This window comes from Borostomias antarcticus, assembly GCF_949987555.1.
Source record: "Borostomias antarcticus genome assembly, chromosome: 22".
NCBI classification, from domain to species: domain Eukaryota; kingdom Metazoa; phylum Chordata; class Actinopteri; order Stomiiformes; family Stomiidae; genus Borostomias; species Borostomias antarcticus.
In genome coordinates, this window is record NC_140255.1 from 14,296,819 (window position 1) to 14,318,318 (window position 21,500).

A 21,500-nucleotide genomic window follows, 5' to 3' on the forward strand; every position below is an offset into this window, starting at 1 on the left:
TAGGCTATTATATTCATGAAAAATCTCTTTTTTTAATTTTTATAAATGTATAAATTCGAATATCGTTCGAACTCTACTAAATGAATTCGAATATATTCAAACTCAATTTCATGGCACTTTTGACAACCCTAGAACACACCATTGCCAAAAACTGGCATATTATAGTGTGTTTTATATATAAACGAGCCCGCAGGGAACCGGGCTGAATACACTCAGGTCCATTAGACGTTATTACCCCTCAGGGAACGGTAAAAGGTTTCCGACTGGAACGGAGGCTCACCGGAGTGCGTGGGTGCTGGGCGGCGTGGGGTGTGGAGGCCAGGCCAGGGTGAGACGGAGTAGTGGAGCCCGCGCCTGGCTGCTGCTGCTGCTGCATGGGCTTGTTGGAGCCCGGGCCCTGGCTGAACTGCTGGGCCTGGGGGGCCGGAGGCGGGGCCAGCTGGGCCGGGTTGGGTGTGTGGGGCTGGGGCGTCTGGGAGCCGGCTAGCCTGGGCGGGGTCTGGTGGGGGGTGGGCGTGCGACTGCGGGCGGGGGACGGCGAACTCTGGCGCATGGCGGCCAGGTGAGGGAGGGAGTTGGGCTGCTGGGGGGCGGAGCCGACGCTCTGGGGGCCGTGGGGCCCCACCGAAGGGACCCCGCTGGGGCCACCGACAGAGCCGGGCTGAGCTAGGGGACTACTGACCGGGAGAGAGGGAGGAGTACCCATCTGGGTCTGCAGGGAGAGAGAGACCAGGGTAGAGAGGTCCAGATGGGGAGGTTAGTACACTTTGTCATCAGGGACATTACAGGCATTATGTATGACCAGACTTCTCGAAGGGGTTCTGTCTCTAATAAACAAACGCGCCCACACCTCTCTCACCTGGGCCATGCTTCCTTGTGTGCCAGGCTGCGCCATGCCAGGCTGGCCCGCGCCAAGCCCGGGTCCGGACCCGGGGAACTGGCCCTGAGACAGGTACTGGTTCTGGAGCTGGGCCACATTGGGCTGGCCCATCCTGGGACCCCCCATTGCCATCTACACAGGACAGAGAGACGGTTTATAAATGACCATGACACTTTTAACCAGGGTTCCCACACCTTCTGCAACATCAAATTAATTCAAGGACCTTCCAAGGACTTTCAAGGCCCAATTCCCTCAAATTCAAGGACCCAATGCGGCATAGTTTGAGATGCGGATCAAGGTGCACATTTTTATAATTACATCGTAGTTACGTATTTCAGCAGCAGTGACAGCAACGCTGCCATGCAGTCTCCTTGAGGTACGTTATTTTGCGACTATATAGGCACGGTGTCGACAACTTCAGCTGTTGGTACCGTCGCAATTTACCAACCTACGACCAATGTGTCCCGTCGGCTTTACGTACTGTGCTAGTAGGGAGGCTCTTCATCGGGCCATATGCATGTCTTTACGTACTGTGCTAGTAGGGAGGCTCTTCATCGGGCCATATGCATGTCTTTACGTACTGTGCTAGTAGGGAGGCTCTTCATCGGGCCATATGCATGTCTTTACGTACTGTGCTAGTAGGGAGGCTCTTCATCGGGCCATATGCATGTATTTACATACTATGCTAGTAGGGAGGCTGTTCATCGGGCCATATGCATGTCCAGTGAATCTTTAAGCAGACATTTTTTGTAGATGTCTTTATCAAGCCACGCATCCTGGAATTTGCCTTTGCAGGTTCGCTTAGCGAAATTAAAATTTCAAGGCCTTGATATTCCCCTCCTCAAATTCACAAACTTTCAAGGATTTCCATGCCCCGTGGGAGCCCTGCTTTTCCCAGCGAGTGACCGTGTGAACCGGTGCACGTCTATCTCTCTATACAGTGGTGGAGATCAGAATCAGTTTTACACATACTAGGAATTTGCTTTGGTCAATGGAGCATAACACAGATGGAGACAACATTAGACAGGGTGCAGGGACAAGACAGGACAGTGCAAAGACAGGACAGTGCAAAATACAATATACAAAATAGAGCGCGATGACTGTATATACAGTATGTGTACAGAGTATAATGTTTTATATATACGATGTGTGTGCCGTTGTGATGTGTGTGCAGCGCGTGCATATGTCCGGTACAGTCAGCGGTCATGGGGACGGAGTCAGAGATGAACAGCTAACGAAGGTCTGTCTGGACGGAAACATTTGCCGGTGACAGAACAGGATTTTAAGAGGCGTCATTGGAGAGGAGAAGAGGTTGAAGGAGGTGGGGAGGAGACTGACCTGGTTGCCAGGGGTTCCTAGGGCGAGGGGAGGGGTGGATCTCTGGCCCAGAGACTGCATCCCCATCTGGCTGAACTGGTTCATCCCTGGAGGACCCAAAACCAGGAAGGTGGAGGGTTACAACATACACACTAGTGGTGGGTCCAATTAGTAAGTAAGTAAGTTATACATTTTATTTATAAAGCACCTTTCAAAACCAGGTTTACAAGGTGCTGTACAGATTTAAAATAAGAGACATACACAATCACCAGCAAAGGAAAAATCAGGATAAAGAAATACAAGACATATAAGAACAATACAAGTTTTAAAACTGTATCACATAGAAAAATGTTTGCGGTACAGGTGGGTTTTAAAGGAGTAGTAAAGCGAAAAATCATGTTAAGCCCTATTTTAAGGTTACTTATGATCATATACAATGGTTCAGATCAAAACAAAACTAGCATGTTTGAGAAAGTTTGATAATTGCTTTACCACCGTTTTGGTCATACAATGGATGTGGGTGGGCTCCGTGAAAAATCATTCAAAAAACATGTTAAACTCTCAATTTCAAAGAAAAGAAACTCATCGAGGTGTTAGTTGGCGTTCTGACATATAATTTGGCATAAAGTAAGATTCTAGTTCATCTTCAAGGCTTTTTTTTTTTTTGAACTATTTAGTCGCAGCACATACGTGTGTAAACTTCCGCAAACTAGGTAGCCTAGCAACATTAACAATAACAATAGCTACCGTAAGTAGTTCCACTTCCTGAATCCCCTCTGCGGATTGATCTACACATCTACAACAGTCGCGTCAATACAAGTCAATGGATTTCATAAAATGATCAATAAAACCCTACAGGATTCATACTTTGTAGCAAATTTGATGTCAGAACACTAATTACCCCCTCGCTGAGCTTGTCTTTGAAATCGAGAACATGTTTTCGAATGATTTTTCAAGGTACCCACCCACATCCATTGTATGACCTAAACGGTGGTAGAGCAATTATCACTTTCTCAAAAGTGCTAGTTTTGTCAACTTTTTGATCTGAACCATTGTATATGATCATAAGTAACCTTAAAAGAGGGCTACACATGATTTTTCCCTTTACTACTCCTTTAAGCAGCTGCTTAAATCCATCCACTGACTCTGCGTTCCTTATGTCTATGGGAAGACTGTTCCAGAGGGTGGGGGCCACTACTGCAAATGCCCGGTCACCTTTAGTTTTTAATCTTGATTTTGGGACAGCAAGAAGGCCTTGGTCAGTAGACCTAAGAGACCTCTGAGTTTGCACTGTAGCCAGGGGACATAGTAACTCGGAAATATAAAGTGGGGCCATTCCGTGCAATGCTTTATATGTGATTAAAAGAATCTTAACATCAATCCTACAGCCAATAGGTAGCCAGTGCAGATAGGCCAACACAGGTGTGATATGTGACCTGCGACCAGTGTTAGTTAAAAGTCTAGCTGCTGCATTTTGGACCAACTGGAGTCGAGATACAGAGGAGCGAGTCAGGGAGGTAAACCGTGCATTACAATAGTCCAGGCAGGAGGAAACAAAAGCGCGAAAGATTTTTTTACAGATCTTGGGGGGGATAAAACAGCTTTGATTTTAGAAGAGTTCCTTAATTGGAAGAAACCAGATTGGACCACTTTCTTAACATGTAGCTCAAAGTTCATGTGCTGGTCAAAGAAGAGGTTTTTGGAGGCTTGCTTCACATTAGCTGCTAATGGACCGATACACTGCTGTGCTTTCTCAGATAAGCTCTCAGGACCTAAAATGAGGACTTCTGTTTTATTAATCGATTAATCGTTCATGGCGGTCGAGTCGATTTTTGGTCACTAATCGATTTTGGTCAAATTGTGGTCATTAATTTTTTTCATTCAAATAAACATCCTTTAAAAAATATTAAAATTGAACTGAACTAATGTCGTGCATCATCCGTTCTGTAGCGCTATATTGATTTGAATGGGGGCTAAATTACAGCGTCAAAATCAATGGAATTGTGGTCTTAAAATGTTTTCATTCAAATAAACACTTTTTAAAACGTTGGAATCAAATCTCTCAAATGTCGGCGAAAAACTTAATTAATTGATTAATCGTTCATACCACCGATTAATTGACTATGAAAAATGTGAGTTGTGCACATCCCTAATACACACACAGCAGCCTCTGAATTATATATATCTATATGTATTGTGTCACAAACACTGAGAATAAGTCAACTACTGCTCTGGTAGATCTCACAAAGTCACAGAAAGATTAATGTCAACCAAACAAGCCCAAAATGGCAACCTCTGCTGGACCAGGGCCGAGAAAGGCTCCATGTAGGAGCAGAGAGCGTCCCTCCCTGTTCCCATGAACCTACCTGCAGCCGGGTTCTGCATCCTGTTCACCATCTGGCCGGGTCCAGTGGGCCGCACCAGAGATGGGTCAGGGAGAGGCCCGTCTACAGTGGGGGAGGAGAGAAGAAGAGAGAAGAGGAGAAAGAGGGATGGGAACAAATGAATGCATGTGGTACAGACTTTATGCTACTTCATGCACCGGTGTGTCTTAAGTTATAAAGCAAGTGTCCCCTCAACTGACTGGGTTGTAGTTGTGTGTGTGTGTGTGTGTGTCTGTGTGTGTGTGTGCACGTGTCTCTTATTCAATCCCTGTGAGGCAGTCAATTGGGGGGGCTGGCCCGTCTGTGTGTGTGTGTGTGTGTGTGTGTGTGTGTGTGTGTGTGTGTGTGAACGGTGTCTCTTATTCAATCACTATGAGGCAGTCCATTGGGGGGCTGGCCCGTATGTGTGTGTGTGTGCGCGGGTGCGTGTGTGTGTTTACAAGCCTACTTATGTGTGTGTCCTGTCCACTCACTAGGAGGCAGTCCACTGGGTGTTTGTCCCGTAGTGGGCATGCCAGGGCCAGGCTGGCCGCTCATCATACCCTGCTTCTGCAACCGCGTCCTCCTCTTCTCCTCCAGCTCCTTCTGGATCTTGTAGATCTTCTCCGCCAGCAGGTGGTAGTACTCCGCCTGGAGAGCACAGAGGGAGGCGGGGGAAGAGACGTGAGAGAGAGGGGAAGAATGGAGAGAATATAAATGAAATGAACCACTGAGGCCTTGACCTAGCTGAAGACTGGAAAGGTATTAAGCAGCATTTAAAAACTTAAAAGATGGGGGGTCCCATTTCAAACTGCTGATGCAAAGCCCACCCCCTTATTTGTCACATCTGGTAGCTCCTCTGGGCACAACTGGCATGAGGATGCAGACAGAAAAATGATGCATAAATAATGTCGTCATCATCAGCTTCGGTAATCTTTTATCAATATCTGAAATCCTCCACCTGTTGCCTTGATGTTCTACCTACAGACTTCTACAAAACTGTATCCAACTGCATGGCCTCTGATTTATTACAAATTGTAAACACATCTCTTCTTTTAGGTGTGTTCCCGCAAACCCTGAAAACTGCAGTTATCAAGCCATTCTTAAAAAAGAATAATCTAGACACCTCACAAATGAACAATTATAGGCCCATATCAAACCTCCATTTTTTAAGCAAAATAATTGACAAGGTTGTTTTCCAACAACTGAATAACTTCCTGGCACTAAGTAATGGCTTTGATGTCTTCCAGTCAGGATTTCGACCACACCACAGCACTGGGACTGCTCTAATTAAGGTATATAATGACATCCATTTAAACACAGATAATGGCAAAATCTCAGTCTTAGTATTACTGGATCTCAGCGCTGCGTTCGACACGGTAGACCACAACATACTACTAGGCCGACTGGAAAATTGCCTGGGAATTTCTGGTACAGTGTTAGATTGGTTTGAATCCTACTTAAAGGACATGGACTATTTTGTGCCTATAGGCAATTACAAATCTGAGCTGACAAAAATGACCTGTGGAGTTCCCCAAGGCTCTATCCTGGGGCCCATTCTGTTCAACATTTACATGCTCCCACTAACTCAAATTATAGAAAACAACAAAATATGTTACCATAGCTATGCAGACGACACAAATTTATATCACCATATCACCAGGAGACTATAATCCCATACAAGCGATGAGTAAGTGCAGCTGATTCAGAACGCTGCTGCTCGAGTCCTCACTAAGACTAAGAAAGTGGATCACATCACTCCAGTTCTTTACACTGGTCTTTACACTGGTTTCCTGTCTGTCAAAGAATTGACTTTAAAATACTGCTGTTGGTTTACAAAGCACTTAATGGTCTAGGGCCTAAATATATTTGTGATCTGCTCATACGCTATGAACCATCCAGACCCCTCAGGTTGTCTGGCACAGGTCTGCTTTCTGTCCCCAGAGTTAAAACAAAACATGGAGAAGCAGCATTCGGTTTTTATGCCCCACATATCTTGAACAAACTTCCAGAAAACTGCAGGTCTGCTGCAACTCTTGGTTCTTTTAAAACAAGCCTGAAGACTTTTCTTTTTTCCACTGCTTATATATTTTTGTTGTAAGAATGTAACCTACTACAAACTTTTTCTTTGTGGGGTTCAGGCTTCTTCTTTCTGTTGTGTCGGCTATGAAAATGTAATGAAAACGGCGCTAGTGCCTTCCGCAATAACATTACAGACAACACAAAGTTATGGACATGGGACGTTTTACCTGATGTCTTAATATAAACCATATAATTAGGAAACAAACGGATGATTTTGCAAGCAGGAGAGACAGAATGCATGCCTGTGACTTGGGGTAGGGAGAGCTCCCAGCGCTGAAATCCTACAATCCCACTCAGGGCTGTAAAATGATGTTCCGTGTTTAGGTTATTCAAAACGCTCCCATTTCGCCCATCTATTTTATTAGTGTTATGTATTTTTTGTCCAACAAAGTATAAGCTTTGCGATTGTTGACCAATAGAATCATGGCTGGACGAGAGCATTTCAACCAAACAATTGACAAATCAAGCAATCGAGGTCAGCCCTAGCCAAATGTGAAAATAATTTGAAATACAGCTTGATCCGCGCCAGGACACGGGACTGGGACTAGGGCATAACACGTACAACAGATGGAACACACATCCCGTCACGCTGTAAACCTCCGCGAAATTTGGATTCGGATGAATTTCGGAGGTTACAGCGTGAAGGGATGTCTGTTGTATGTTCGGTGAAATTAGTACCGTTTACAAGTTACTGTTGTTTCGAAATGCAGAGGCGAAAGGACCTTTGATGTTTACAGGACGACTTCAGAGCTTGGTAAGTATAAACCATGTAATTCCTGAACTTGAAATCCACGTACATCATACTTTAGAGTTTTTCGAGTGTGCCCATAGCTAGCAATGAGCCAGGGTGCGCGCGCCAACGTTATTCACACAGAACACTGTACTGCACAAAAGAGAAATATTTTAACCTGTACTAGTCAGATACATGCCAGGGAAGCCAGGCATAGGGCTAAACATGAAATTCAGTGTCCTTATCCTTTAAGCCTTGTCCTTACCCTGCTGTTGGCCGACTCGTACATGTCCCCCTCCACCTTCCTGGCGTAAGCCACCAGGTTCTCCATCCGCCTGTCCTTCAGAGCTGCGGGGTCCGGAGTGGGGAAGATGGCCTGAACACTACACACACACACACACACACACACATTTGAATACTTTATTTGATTCCACACATTATATTACAACGGCAGTGAATCAAACATCTAAGGATACACATAGCACCTTCTCTTCCACGCAGCTAAGCTGCCTATGACAACTGAAACAGAGAAATGTTTAGCAAGGTGTTCGGCTTTGCTCCTTTCTCATGCCAGCAATGTTCGGACCACTCCTTGTATACTCATATACATGTCCCAGGCTTCAAAATATGAGTATGCAGAGTTTACAAAATATCCTTGTTAGAAGACTTGAGAACTGGGTCGGCCTCTCTGGTCCAGTCCTTGACTGGTTCAGGACTTATTCAATTGGCTGTTGAGTGTTTGTCGTCCTTGGTGACCACAGCTCAAAAAACATGTGGGGTCCCACAAGGATCAATTCTAGGGCTATTTAGTTTTCAGTCTGTTACCCCTACGCAATGTCATGAGAACATTAGCTACTGTAGCTATGCTGATGACACCCAGCTCTATATTTCTGTGACACCCCTTGACTACACCTCAGTTGACCTTTTGATATAATGTATTACTAAAAATGTGTCGATGTCACAGAGCTTCCACCAGGACAAGACTGAAGTATTGATTACTGGTGAAAAAGGTGAAAAAGAGACACTATCGGTGCACTGAAAACACTTTCACTGAATACCAAATGCCAGGCCTAATTTTATCACCTAAGAAACTTTGCCATGGTGAAACCTTTCCTCTCCCAGACTGATACTGAAAGACTAATATATGCTTTAATTACTAGCAGGTTGGATTATTGTAACGCTCTCCTGTCTGAACTACCCAAAAAATCGATTAGTCAACCCCAACTGATTCAAAATGCTGCAACACATGCTCTTACAAAGACCAGATTCCACTTGCATGGTGGAAGAACAACACAGACCGCTACCAGAGACTGGCATTGGCAGCAAAACATTGCCTTCGCATCCCAGCGACCCCAACGCCTTCAGAAACAATATTTTCCAGGGAGGGCTAAATCGTTAATAAATGGAGGAATTCACTTCTGCTGGAAAATGTAGATAAGCTTGTGTTCCGGGCTCACTTGAAGCGCAGCAAATCTTGAGTAGGCTAGCGCAAGACCTACGTGAGAAACGTTATTTGTGTTGCATACACAAAGTGTTTCCTACAGAATGTGAAGATTACGAGTAGGCTACTTCTTATTTTAAGCATGGCTTTATATCATTCTATCTTTGCTAGCCAGGTAGCCAGGTTGACTCTGTAGGGCTTGTTGGCCTAGTTGTCGCCTCAGGTTATGAGCAAACAAACTTTATGAGTCGTTATAGGGGGTGTCTAACTAGGCCTATAACCTTGTTTCCATCTAAAAGTGATTCGAATCTTTGGGAAATGCGCATTATAAGAAATACGAATCGTGTGTTTCCATTAAATGTTTGGAGTGTGAAAACTACATAAACTACTATAAATCTTTCTAAGCAGTTTTTCATTTGACAGCTTGTGGAGCTGCATGGTCGTGTGTTTGTTTATTCACCTTCACTGTAGTTAAATGACATTACATTATCTTGGTTTGTTGTTTTTTTATGTAGCTTATCGTTTAGGCCTATTTGAAGGCATAGCCTGCCAATTAGCTGGCCTAAGCAACTGTTCTGTTGAAACTTGTTCGCTCAATTAATAAAAAATTGTTGCAACAATGACTGTTGTTGCATATTACTTGCTCAGCAGCAGCTTGTCACGGCCGGTAGGCTTTAGCCTGGAAGCCAGACTCATCGCGGAAAAAATAAAGTTTTCATGATAGAGTCTGGACTAAAAGGCGACCAGAACGATTTGAGTGGGCGGGAATACTTGCTTTGACAGACAAACTCCTTCAGCCAATCAGCGTAACAAAACGCAGATCAAACTTGCCAAATCCACTGTATTTTGTTTGCACTGTTTTTTGTATTCTGTATTTTGTATTTGCACTGTAATGACTTTGCAATGTCCTGTCCTGCATGTCGTGCACACTCTTTGTTCTTAAATTGTTGTTATTGAGTCCATTTCTGCAATAACTGCACTTATGGCTGTTTATTCTTCTAACGTTAACGTTACCGCTCATTGCTTCGTTCTACTAGCGGACTCACGTTGTATTTCTCGTCATCAACCAATCAGGGACTGGGGGCGGAACAGCAGTTAAAATGCAGCCTCCTGATTGGTGCCCCATTTTCTGGGTAAACAAATCGTTCTGGGCGGCTGAAAGTCCAGAAAATCTGAAATGAAAACTAGTAGTTTTTGCGATGAGTCTGGCTTCCAAGCTAAATAGGCTTAATAATTTAGACTATGCAATGCTGCCACCTAGCTGTTTTTTTGAAAGTACTCGGTATTTGTTCGGAAACACCAAAGAGTAAAATGCTATTCAGGACAGCCTACCCTACTGGCCAAATGTGCTTAATGCTTATTTCCGTGCAAAGCAAATAACCCACTCTGGAAATAAATTACTTGTACTAAAGCCTATTTCAATTTAACTTAAGTTATTAACGTATTACATAAAATACTGATCTGGTACGTTTTGGGCCCTGATACGTATTTACTCGGTTCCTGTTTCTGACACTTACAGTTTGTGGACCAAGTGGTTTCGGAGGTCCTGAGTTATGTCCTCATGCCAGCTCTTCCTCATGCCTGCGCTGGAGGGAGGAGTCGCAGTGGGCATGGAGCCACCGTCGTTCATCAGACTGAGAGGGAGGAGAAAGGGGTTTATTAATGGAAATAATAGAGTGGTGTGTGTGTGCCCGCATGTTCCTGATTTAGGCCACATTTTGGACAAATGTTGGGCATGAAACCAGTTGACTGGGGACGCCATGTCAAATTGTGTCCCCAATTGGGTTTTGGGGTTGGGGTTACGGTCACGGTAAGGCGATATGGAATGAATTTAAGTCAATACAATGTCCCCAAAAGTCGGCTTAGTCAACGTGTGTGTGTGTGTTGTGGTAAGAGTGTGTACGTTGCTCCTCCTTACCCCTGGGAGTTCATGTTGAGGTGCAGCATGGTGTCCTGGAGCAGGTTCTGCTGGTTCTGGGGTGGAACCCCCACTCCTCCATTCACTCCCATTGGGTTACCCCCTGCACAAGCAAGAGGAAGAGAAGAGATATTGCACAACAGACCACAGACAACTCACAGACACACACATACACAACCAACACTTTGCTTCCCATAAAAATAGTTTGTTTGCAATGACTTCACTGATGTGACCCTTGAAGAGACCACACACAACACAATACAGCTGGAGACATTTTGTAATGTCTCCAGTGCATTAAGTAAAGTGCATAAAGCTGGCTGGCACTTTCTTTTTTTTTTTTCTTTTTTTACATACCAACAGCTCATTATGTTCTCTACAACTGAAGTGAACACAGCTGGGGAAGAAAGAAACAAACGGCAGCAGAGATTGCTCACCCATGGGGTTGAGGGGCCTCATACCCGGCTGTCCCTGCAGCCCCCCCTGTGCCCCGGGCATGCTGGTCTGGCCAGCCTGGGGCTGGGTGCCCTGGTAGGTGAGGCCCAGAGCTGCATAGGCCCGTTCGATGGAGCTGGGGTCGATCTGGCTGGGGGGGTTGAGGTTGGGGGCACTGGGCTGGCCTCCTGGTACCGACCCTCCAAGGGAACTGCCCAGACCCACGCCCGCCGCGCCGAGTAGGGCTGTGGGGGGGCAGGGAGGGAGGGGGGTTGGTTACAGGTGCTACTACTCAGGTTATACACACTTTATAGACAAGAAAACAAACCAAATGCCTCTACACATTCATAAAATCACACTAGGTAAATTCCGGCTCTACTATGACGGAGAGGGACGAAGAACGATAGTTCTTCTATCCTTGATAGAGGATACGTGCAGCGCGGTCCGAAGCAGACGCATAAAACACAGAGGAGACACGAAGACAGAGACGTACATAGATTACAGACAGACAGATACGGAGATAGATGGAAGTGTGGTCAGATACAGACACTCACACTGCTGGTTCCTCTTGTCTCCAGCATTCTTCAGCGGCAGGCAGACAGGACAGTCGTGCCGCGTGCAATTCTTCCAGTGGGAGATGATCTGTCTGGACGACGCACAGTGAGCCACTGTGGGAGGAGAGGAGCGGAAGAGAAGGATGGAGAGAAAGGAGTGGATGGAGAAAAGATATTGTAAGTAGCCGAAAACAATCACATCATATCTGCAAATTACCCGTTCTGGCATATCTCGATTAGGGACGCCACCGTGAGGAATTTTTCATACTGGTTAATAAACTCACAACAACACCGGTGTTACTGGTAACGCCTAACATTCTACAAGCGTCTGCTCCGCCCCATCCGCGCACATCTTTTTTTTTCTTCTTTAAACGACTTAATTTGAATGGCTTTTTAAGAACATTACAAATTGTTTGCAATAAAACAGACATGGCAACGAGAGCGTTACTTTGGACTTACCGCCGCGTCAGTTTAAATTTAAAATAGTTTGCAAACTTTGCAGAGGTGTTCGAAGGCTGAGAGAGGCTGAGAGGCTCTCGACTCTCGTCATGTGTTAAGTGAAATCTAACACCGCTACTTTGTTTGCGAGCCTGCGACTCGCTCTGCCTGCGCGTGCCAAGGGAGTGAGGGAGAGGGGAGCAGAGCAGACACTTTCATTACAATTGTAGCATCTGTTGACACCAAGTATTGATAACACGCTTACTATTTTTTGGGGCGCCGATACACGAAAATGAACTAAAAGCAACACGACGGTGGGGCCAGTGGGCAAGTAAAGCAGCTGTGTATAACTGGTGTATACCTGAACACCGAGTAACTCCGTTAACACTGTAACACCGATAACTGTGGCAACCCTAATCTCCATTCAACCCCCCTTCCACACCCACACCCACACACACACACACACACACACACACACACACACACACACACACACACACACACACACACACACACTTCTCCGACTCACCCTGGCAGGACTTGCCGGCCTGGCAGTGGGTCATGTGGTTGAGGACGTTCTTCATGGTGCGGCAGTGAGGCAGGTTACACTGGCGCACCTCCCCGTTGGCCTGCTCCCGCCGCTGGCACTTGTGGGCGTGGAGCAGGAGCACTAGCTGCTGCTGGATCAGCTTGCGCTTCTCCGGGTCGGCCGTAGGGGGTGCCCCGGCAGCCGCCGCGGCGGCAGCGGACACGGAGGGGCCGACTAGGCCTCCCTGGGTGTTGGGGACCATCCCTGTAGCCCCGCCCCCAGGGGCTCCACCCGGCCCGCCCACTCCTGCAGGAGACTGCTGCTGGGAGGCCTAGAGGAAGGGTTGGGGGAAGAGAAATAGGGATAAATCGGACAAATCACAGCCCAGGGTCCCTCTGAGACAGTATTCAACAAGTGCACAGTAAACATGCTGTCCCCCACCCATTATGCATTCTCCCTAGTGGTAACAAGCCCCCTGCCTCTCACTGACTCTGGGACCTCCACTACCCCCTCCATCCACCCTGCTCCACCCTTCCACTCACACACACATAAAACACACACCCACACACATATACACATTGAGCTGACGTTCCTGCGCCACAAGCATTTAGTATCTTATTTATGCAACATGTGCATTATAATATACTTCTTTTAAATATTGCTGCTAACACTTTTAAATATTGTTCCTGTATTTTAATATATTGTGAATGCCTTGTGTTTTGATATCTTGTCTTTTTGTATTAGTCACTTTCCTCTTATACAAATACTTGGCTAATAAAAGGGATTCTGATTCTAAAGTGTATTATGTTTTATCCGGCTGGTGACACTTTCCCTATTCTAAATTTCTAATCTCAGGGGAGGACAGTGGCTGGATTTCCAAAGCTCAATGAGTCTCATGCACAAACAAAGTTAAATATTTCTTACAAAGCATTTCTTCTTAAACCCCACCTTTTCCCCATTCTGGCATTTACCAATATTCTAACATGTGGGACTTTTTCATAACTAATAACAGAATCTTTGAGTACTGAAGAGCAGTCGTAATAGACTACAGGAGTGTGGACTAGAGGTCTTCACGGGTCTACAATGACGGACTCGAATCCTAATGGGCCCAAGAATCCTATTGGTTCTGAAGATTTTTTTAAATGTATATTCCGACCTGTTTTTGTCAGAGATATTGCAGACCCTACCCAGTGCATGTTCAAGAGCCAGATTAGTAGAGAGACCCGGGATCTGAGACGGGTCGGGTATTTTACCTGATAATTAACATTGCAACTAAAAATGCTGTTCTAGGCTACTGCTAACACCGTTTATAATGTGGGATACAACATGGTAGCCTAATAAAAGGAGATCAAAATATCACAAAGACCTAACTTGAATAGGCTGGTCTGACGTTCCTAAGGGATAAAGTGAGATGGAAATTAAATTTTATGTGCGATTAAAATAATAGTTGCGGTAGCCTGCATTGTTTATATTGGTTTTGCATTCCTGCAGTGATAAAATTGGTGGTAATATCACATATGGCTCTTCAACTAGAATGTTAATGGAGTGGAGGCGCCTTTCCTCCACTCCTCTGAGTGACTCAACTTCCTGCTCAACGTTTTTCCCCTCTTATTTCGGAATTTGCGCTCATGTTTGTTTCACCTTATTCGTTTCCAATAACAATGCACGTATGCGTTTATCTGGTGATCAGCGCTATTCACAGGTCTTCTCAGATCCACTTGGTCATTACACATAATGAACAGACACGGGACCCGCGATAATAGAATGGGGCCCAACCCGCAATAATAGAATGGGGTCCAGCCCGGACCCTATGATGACCATAATAAAGCGTGGACCCGAACCCGTACAGGTCCCGGGTCGGGTCTCGGATCTATGGTTTGGGCAGACTCGTGAAGACCTCTAGTGCGGACACATATTCGTGTGAAAGACATGTTCATTGGTGATTGCGTTTACTTCAATTCTACAGTTGTATATTATTTGATTTCAAATAATATTTGTATCATTTATAATATTTTAATAATTGTTTTCATTATTTTACAAAGTGAGTGTGCCGTCTTTCCAATAATAGCCCCGATGGGCTGGTCCAGTTCAACTGTTGTGCACCCCAGATACAGCGTTCACTGAATGAGTAGGCTAGTCCACGCTAGATTCGATATGAGGTCCTTTAACTTGCTAACACACCTTAACCATTACACTACCGAAAAGTTGGCGAGTCGAGGATGCGGATGACCAATATTCATAATGAGAAGGGACATCTGGGTGCAACCCTTTAGTCACATGTCCTTATATGGGGCGCTTACCTATAGCAATTCACATGTCCTTATATGGGGTAATTACCTATGCCAATTCAGGAAAACTGGCGCACACTTTCAATTTATGGATTCATCTTCATGAGAGGGCAGATGAGAACTCGTCCAGGGTTTACGAACTCATCCAAGGTTTACGAACATGTCGTGAATCAGATGGGGGCTTCCGTTAGAAACGTTCATAGGAACAAGAAATTTATGAACGGAACTTAGGAAGATATTGGTGAATGAGGCCCAGTGTCTCCGTGTAGTGGGGCAAACAAGTCCAGGCACTTGTATGATCAGCCAAACAGTTAAACAGTTAAACATGATTATTATTATAATAATTATTATTATTATTATTAACAATAATACTAATAATAATAATAGTAATAACTAGTGCTACTAAACACTTTAAGCTCTGCTTTCTGCAGATGTAGAAAGTACATGGTTTACCGAGTAAATTGGACTTTACTTTTACTGAGACACCAAGCATATTTTTTTTATGTAAACAAAATGTACTTGGCAATGGAAAAATTAATTGAAAAAGCACCTCTTTGGTGGTGGATTCTGGTACTACGGGGACTCACTGACTGACTGATCCATAAACACCGCCCAATTTATAGTCCCCCCCCTTTGGCTGCCGCCAGGGTGGGAAATGAGCCTAGCCCAGAGACGAGTAGGAGACAGACAGGTGGAGGTCTTACCATGGCAGCCATGCCCTGCATGGGCTGGTTCTTCTTCTCCATGCTGAACTGGGCCAGACTGTTGGACATGGAAGCCTTGTTCTGGAGCTGAGGGCCCAGCCCCGCTCCCCCCAGTCCTTGGCCCCCCGGGACCGGACCCCCGGCATACGGACCTCCGTACGGGCCCCCCGGTGTCCCCATCATCCCCATCTGGATTGGAGAGGAGAGGGACAGGGAGGGAGAGAGAGCATAGTAAAAAGAGAGGGAAGTAGAGGACAAGAGGAAATGTGGAGGGAAAAGATGGGGTGAAGAAGGTAAAAATAATAATTAAAAAAATTAACAAAAACAGAATTCATGAGTAGATTATGAGTAGTTTCAAGTTGTGGCATATACCACAAGTACAGGTATATTGGAATCCTTGGTCCTGCTCCTCTCCATCACTGCTCATCAGTTCCTAATTCCTGACTAAACAATATAAATGTAAGTATGAATAATATAAACATCAACCTAAAAATGAAGCCTATATGAAATATGAGACTTCCCGTAGTAAAGACAGCTCTCATGACCATGATAACACCAAGACGCATCGCTCCCATCACAGGTCCCTGATAATTTAGTGCTCCACTCAAAACAAAACCTCTCCAATTTTAACCAGGCCAGGTCCAGCCTGGCTTATGTGCGTGGCAGGCTTGTTTCTGTTCAGGACTGGTAGGACGGAAGCTAGTCATGCCACTGAAATAGCTGTGAATTGAAATGACATTAAATAATGTCTGTTAAATTAAGATGGGTCTTGTCGCCTGGACACATCAGTTCCAATGCTTCCAATGCTAATCCTGCACAATAAGAGCAGGCTAGCTCATGAGCTCACAACAACTAGCAGCAGCTTCCATAACATTAATGGTAGCGGTCAGTGGCTAAAGCAGTTACACTGATGATTCCTGTAACGTTAGCCATTTTGCTGCAATTGGTTCAACTTCTGTTTCTGGACAAAGGTAAGGGATAAAAAGATTGGAGTCAAAGGATGAATGTGTGGAGGTTTGGGGTATAGTCCCATAAAGCCTTGAACCCCCGTCTACTAGGTGGGAGTCCTATGCTCTCACCACTACTCTACTTGTGCAGCGGAGATCGGCGGGTTGGTTTTGGTGTCCTGCTTCCAGTCTCTAGTGTGAGTTGGGGTTAGAATAAGGGTTGGGGTTAGAATAAGGGTTGGGGTTAGAATATGGGTTGGGGTTGGGAAAGGATCTGACCTATAAGGCAAGGGGTAAAGGTCAGAGTGAAAGGATGAACATGTAGAGGTTTGGGGTATAGTCCCATAAAATCATCCCCACCGGGGCCTTGAACCCCCGTCTCCCGGGTGGGAGTCCTATGCTTTCACCGCTACTCTACTTGTGCAGTGGAGATCGGCAGGGTGATTTTGGCGTCATTATTTATTTTGGTGTGCTGAGACTACTGTCTCTTGTGGTGCCAAGTGCCAACAGAGAAATGCAGGTCAACATTCAACGGAGGGAGGGAGGGATGGAGAGAGTGATAACTGGACATGCTCTATCCTAGGTGCGCTGGCTTACAGCCGTGCACAAAAACCGTTTCAGTCTACATCAGAGTTTCTCTCAAGTTGAGGAGTGAGGAAAGCAGAATACCTCCACTTCCAATTCCACACATCAACCATCAATCAAACTGGGTTTTAATGTTCCCGTAACAGCAGGCAATGTAGTTAGAGTCCTATTCTCGTGTTCAAATCACTTTAGTGTTTCAGGTGCGGCAGTTTCTCTGAAAAATGAGGAGGACCCTGGGGTATTGTTCAACAATATGGACATTGTCAAAGACGAAAAGAACACAATCTTCTCCTTTTCAGGAGGAGCGTTAAATCATGTCCGATTTTTACCAGCCATCGGCCTCCCCGACGTTTATGGAGAGCAATTAAATATTCCACTTCTAAAGCGGTGATGCTCTTCATTTCTCTTCAATTAGGCAGGTAGCACTGGGTTCAATTAAATCATTAGAAGATAGCTCAGAACAGCCAACCCAATTAGCACTCTGCATACAGGCTTAAGATTTAGTGTTGACATATGTGGATTGGAGACCACAGAGATGGGCTTAATAATTAATCACAGGCCTTCACATGCCTCTAGTAATGCACACACGCTCACGCTTTTATGTGTGTGTGTGTGTGTGTGTGTGTGTGTGTGTGAATCAAAACAAATGTAAACCTGCAATTACAACCTCCCCTTCTCTCCAAGGACTAGGGGTTAAACACATGCATTCTTCATCTGCATAATATGTCCCTTCGGCCTTCCTCCTGTCCTCAATTTCCCTCTCCCATCATCCCACGGTACCTCACACAGCTTTAAACCACTACCCCTGTATCTCAGCCCTCCTCCACAATTTCTTCCACCCTTTAGGTCTGTTGTATGATCAAGGTCTATTCTATGGTTAAGGTCTACACATGGCTTCAGGTCGAATGGGTTACATAGAGTCCATCTCTGGGCCTTCTTACCTTGTTCAGTGCTCCAGGCTGCTGGCCCCTGAGCCCGGCCTGTTGTCCTCCTGGCCCCTGATGCTGCTGGAGGGGGTCGTTAAGCAGGCTCCCGTTGCCCCCCATCCCTGGGTTCCCGAAGCCCATCCTTGGAGAACCGTTCATGACCTGCCCTCCCAGCATGCCTTGCTGCTGTTGCGGCTGTCCGTTATTGCCTTTCTGGGCTCCCATCATGCCCCTGTTCATCATCCCGGCCACCCCGCCTCCCTGCTGCATCATGGCGGCCTGCTGGGGAGAGAGATGCTGCTGCTGGCCCATGCCCTGGGGGGAGGCCTTCAGGTTCCCCAGGTGCCCCAGCGCGGAGCCTCCTCCCGGGCTGCCCATGGATGCCTGCTGCCCCTGCTGGCTGGAGGTGGGGGGCGCCCCTGAGCGCAAGAGCTCAGACAGCTGCTTGTGCTTGGCCACCGCGTCCTGCCCAGGACCTCCAGGGCCCAGACCCAGGCCGAGTCCTCCTCCCGGACCCAGACCCCCTCCTCCGCCCAGGCTGGTGTGCAGCTGGCTGAGGTCCCCTCCGTTGACCAGGCCCAGCTCAGAGGAGTTGATGAGCTCGTCTGGGAGGTCATGCTCCAGGTCGAAAAGCGAGCCGAAATCTGTAGAGGGAAGGTGGGGTGGAAGAGAGGAAAAGAAATGGATGATTCAGATTGTATTTGTCACATGTGTACTGTATACAGTGTGTATATATATATATAGTACAGTGTACTAGTGTACAATGTACAGTGAAATGTTACTGATGGAGAGAGAGAGGGGCGAGAGAGAGAGGTGGGATGGAGGGGGATAATTACAATAACTATTCATAATATGAGAATATACTATGAAGGGTTAGAACTGACAAATTGTGCATGCTACATCAAGTTCATCAGATTTGTATAATGAGGTAAAACAAATCATTTCAATGTCACATTTCAAACAAGAAAATGTTCCAGCATTTTTTATGGAATTCTATTTTCTTCAATAAATAAAAATTAAATCTAAGCTGGGCACACTGAAAAACTACTGCAAATGAAACCCTTTAAAAACACACAGACACACAGCAATCCGTCACAGTAGCTGGCTGCCTGGATGTGCAGTGCCCGGACCTCTGCGGTGATTTAACACGGACCAAAGACAGGTTTACACACTGGGAGCACACATGGGTTGACTGATGGGCCCGCTACACTACACACACACACAACACAACACTGACACTGCCAGGTTAATAGACCTACTCAACACTGTCAGACAACAGGCCATGCTCATGGAAGTGTTTAAAGCCACACACAGGGACAGGGGGAAAAGCTGCCTGTCTCTACAAGACGCATACATACAAGTGTAATCTGTAGGTTGTACATCAAAACAATATACTCATACGCTTGTATAAATGCATATTCCATACTAACTTTTTCATCAACCTATTTTTGGTAGTAACGTAACATTTATAGAACTAATTTACACCACCAAAAACGGTTCTGTCTCACTTCACTAGCAAGATAGTAGAAGGCCATTCAAAATCATCAGTGATGCAATTTAAGGCATTTCTTCACCCTGAGCTTTATTGTTCAACTGTTCTTTGGATAGCATTACAAGTTGAGGCCTTTCTAGTCCTTAGTGAGCACAGTCCTCAGCCCATTCCTCAAGCATCACCCACACGCCATGCACAGGAAAACTAACAATGGCAATTTGAGCACAACAATCATTCTGATCCGTGGGCCCTGTGTAACGTTACAGTTCCCAAGTAACTTGGGATCGGCAGGAACTTCGTGATCTTATCTGCAATATTGATCACAGGTTTAAAACTTAAATATAGCTGTTGATTTCCATATTATCATAGCTCAATATTTAAAAAAAAAGTTTAGAAGTTAGGCAGCTATCTAGTAATAGCTAGCTGGTTGATGGTAGCTAACGGTAGCTAGCTAGATTTCATTGAAAAGACATCCACACACACCACTCTCTTGAAAGTTGACGAGCTGGCTAGCTTCTATTTTGCTAGCTAGCTAACATTAACTTTACTTGATCAGATCATGAAAAGCTTTTTACAAGTAATTGAGTAGTTAAGCCAACGTTAGTTAGTGCTAGCTAGCAAGCAAGTTAGCCAGCAGTCGCTTAATGATGAGGAGGCCGTCTTTGTCAATCGGGCTTACTTTGCTACACTAGCTCCAGCAAGCTACAAGCTAGTAGAATAATAATTGCTAATAATAATAAATAGGAGACAGTATTTGGCAATGTTCTTAACAGTGGGTGTATTATATATTAGTGTCGTGTATGACAAAACAAATGGCCAAAATAGCAACTAAATAGTTCGTGTCCTAGCTAGCTACCCACAATGGTGCCCATATAAGCAAACTACAGCTAAGCCCCGCATTCTCATAGCAGGACTGCCTGGCTAGCTAACGTTAGCCATCAAGCTAGCTGTGTGTAAAGTACGCGACACACACATTCGCTAGCTTGTTAGCTAGGCTCGCTAACCACGACCAAAACAGAAGAGTAATCACACGTCCTTTTTGACAGTCGAATAAAACCCTTGAAATTGAAGATAATATAACAAAAGCATAAAAAATATATACACTAGTTCAAAGAAATCAAAAACAATATTTACCATTTCCATCGCTGGCGGAGACAGAAAGTGCCGGAGAGGATAGTTTAGGCCTCTTGGCTGAAGGCGGGCCAGAGTCCAGAACGTTCTCGGCCATATTTTTTCGAATTAAAAATATATACGGTATCCACAACTGCAGACGTTTTCACGTCTTGAAAACCTTATTCCTCTTCGATTCCACAATTGCGACTTTTCCCCCTCCTTTTGGGGGACTAAGGGGGGGAAAGTCCCGTGTACAAATACTCCTCTTTCCTGGGTTTGCCTCTCGATTTCAGCTACGGCGTATCAACCCCCCTCCCTAGTCGGATTTTTTGTTCTTTATAAATTTCTGCGAGCGGAGGAGGAGGGGGGTCGGCGAAAGTAGAGAGAGAGACTCACGTAGCCGATCATTTCTAACTCATGCAGCCTCCAGATGTGAAAACAATGTTTCGACGCTATCTTCCATGATTGCACCCGTAATTCCAACCACCCAACCAACGGTATAGGTGAGCATAAATGCCTGGTCGAATTATAGGGTTGTTTAGCTGTACTGTGGTAGCGGGTAAAAAGAGGCGACGAAAAAAGATGCAAAATGCAACTTAAGATTCAATCAAATTCTCTGGGCAAATGCATAGATCAATGCTTTGTTTTTCAATATGCAAATTATAGTACATAAACTGATGAGAGAACTTGGGACATGTGAAAATATTTGATACACCACTCACTAATCCATCATATTTTGCAACTACAAATTCTAGGGCAAT

The 21,500-nt window shown here is 45.3% G+C and overlaps 1 protein-coding gene across 1 annotated transcript in view; it reads right to left on the minus strand.

Annotated features, from left to right (window-relative positions):
* The window catches only part of ep300a (EP300 lysine acetyltransferase a), a 34,740-nt gene extending 13,726 nt beyond the window's left edge, over nt 1-21,014 (minus strand). The window contains exons 1-14 of the mRNA XM_084456415.1: nt 20,761-21,014; nt 18,150-18,778; nt 15,677-15,865; nt 12,685-13,015; nt 11,718-11,831; nt 11,166-11,408; nt 10,732-10,834; nt 10,331-10,447; nt 7,638-7,755; nt 5,124-5,211; nt 4,564-4,644; nt 2,219-2,304; nt 860-1,012; nt 281-712 (exon numbers count right to left, since the gene is read on the minus strand). Coding sequence (XP_084312541.1) covers nt 281-712; nt 860-1,012; nt 2,219-2,304; nt 4,564-4,644; nt 5,124-5,211; nt 7,638-7,755; nt 10,331-10,447; nt 10,732-10,834; nt 11,166-11,408; nt 11,718-11,831; nt 12,685-13,015; nt 15,677-15,865; nt 18,150-18,778; nt 20,761-20,854 — 2,778 coding nt within the window. The 5' untranslated portion in view covers nt 20,855-21,014. The remainder of the gene's footprint in view (nt 1-280; nt 713-859; nt 1,013-2,218; nt 2,305-4,563; nt 4,645-5,123; nt 5,212-7,637; nt 7,756-10,330; nt 10,448-10,731; nt 10,835-11,165; nt 11,409-11,717; nt 11,832-12,684; nt 13,016-15,676; nt 15,866-18,149; nt 18,779-20,760) is intronic.
* Between the last annotated feature and the right edge of the window lie 486 nt (nt 21,015-21,500).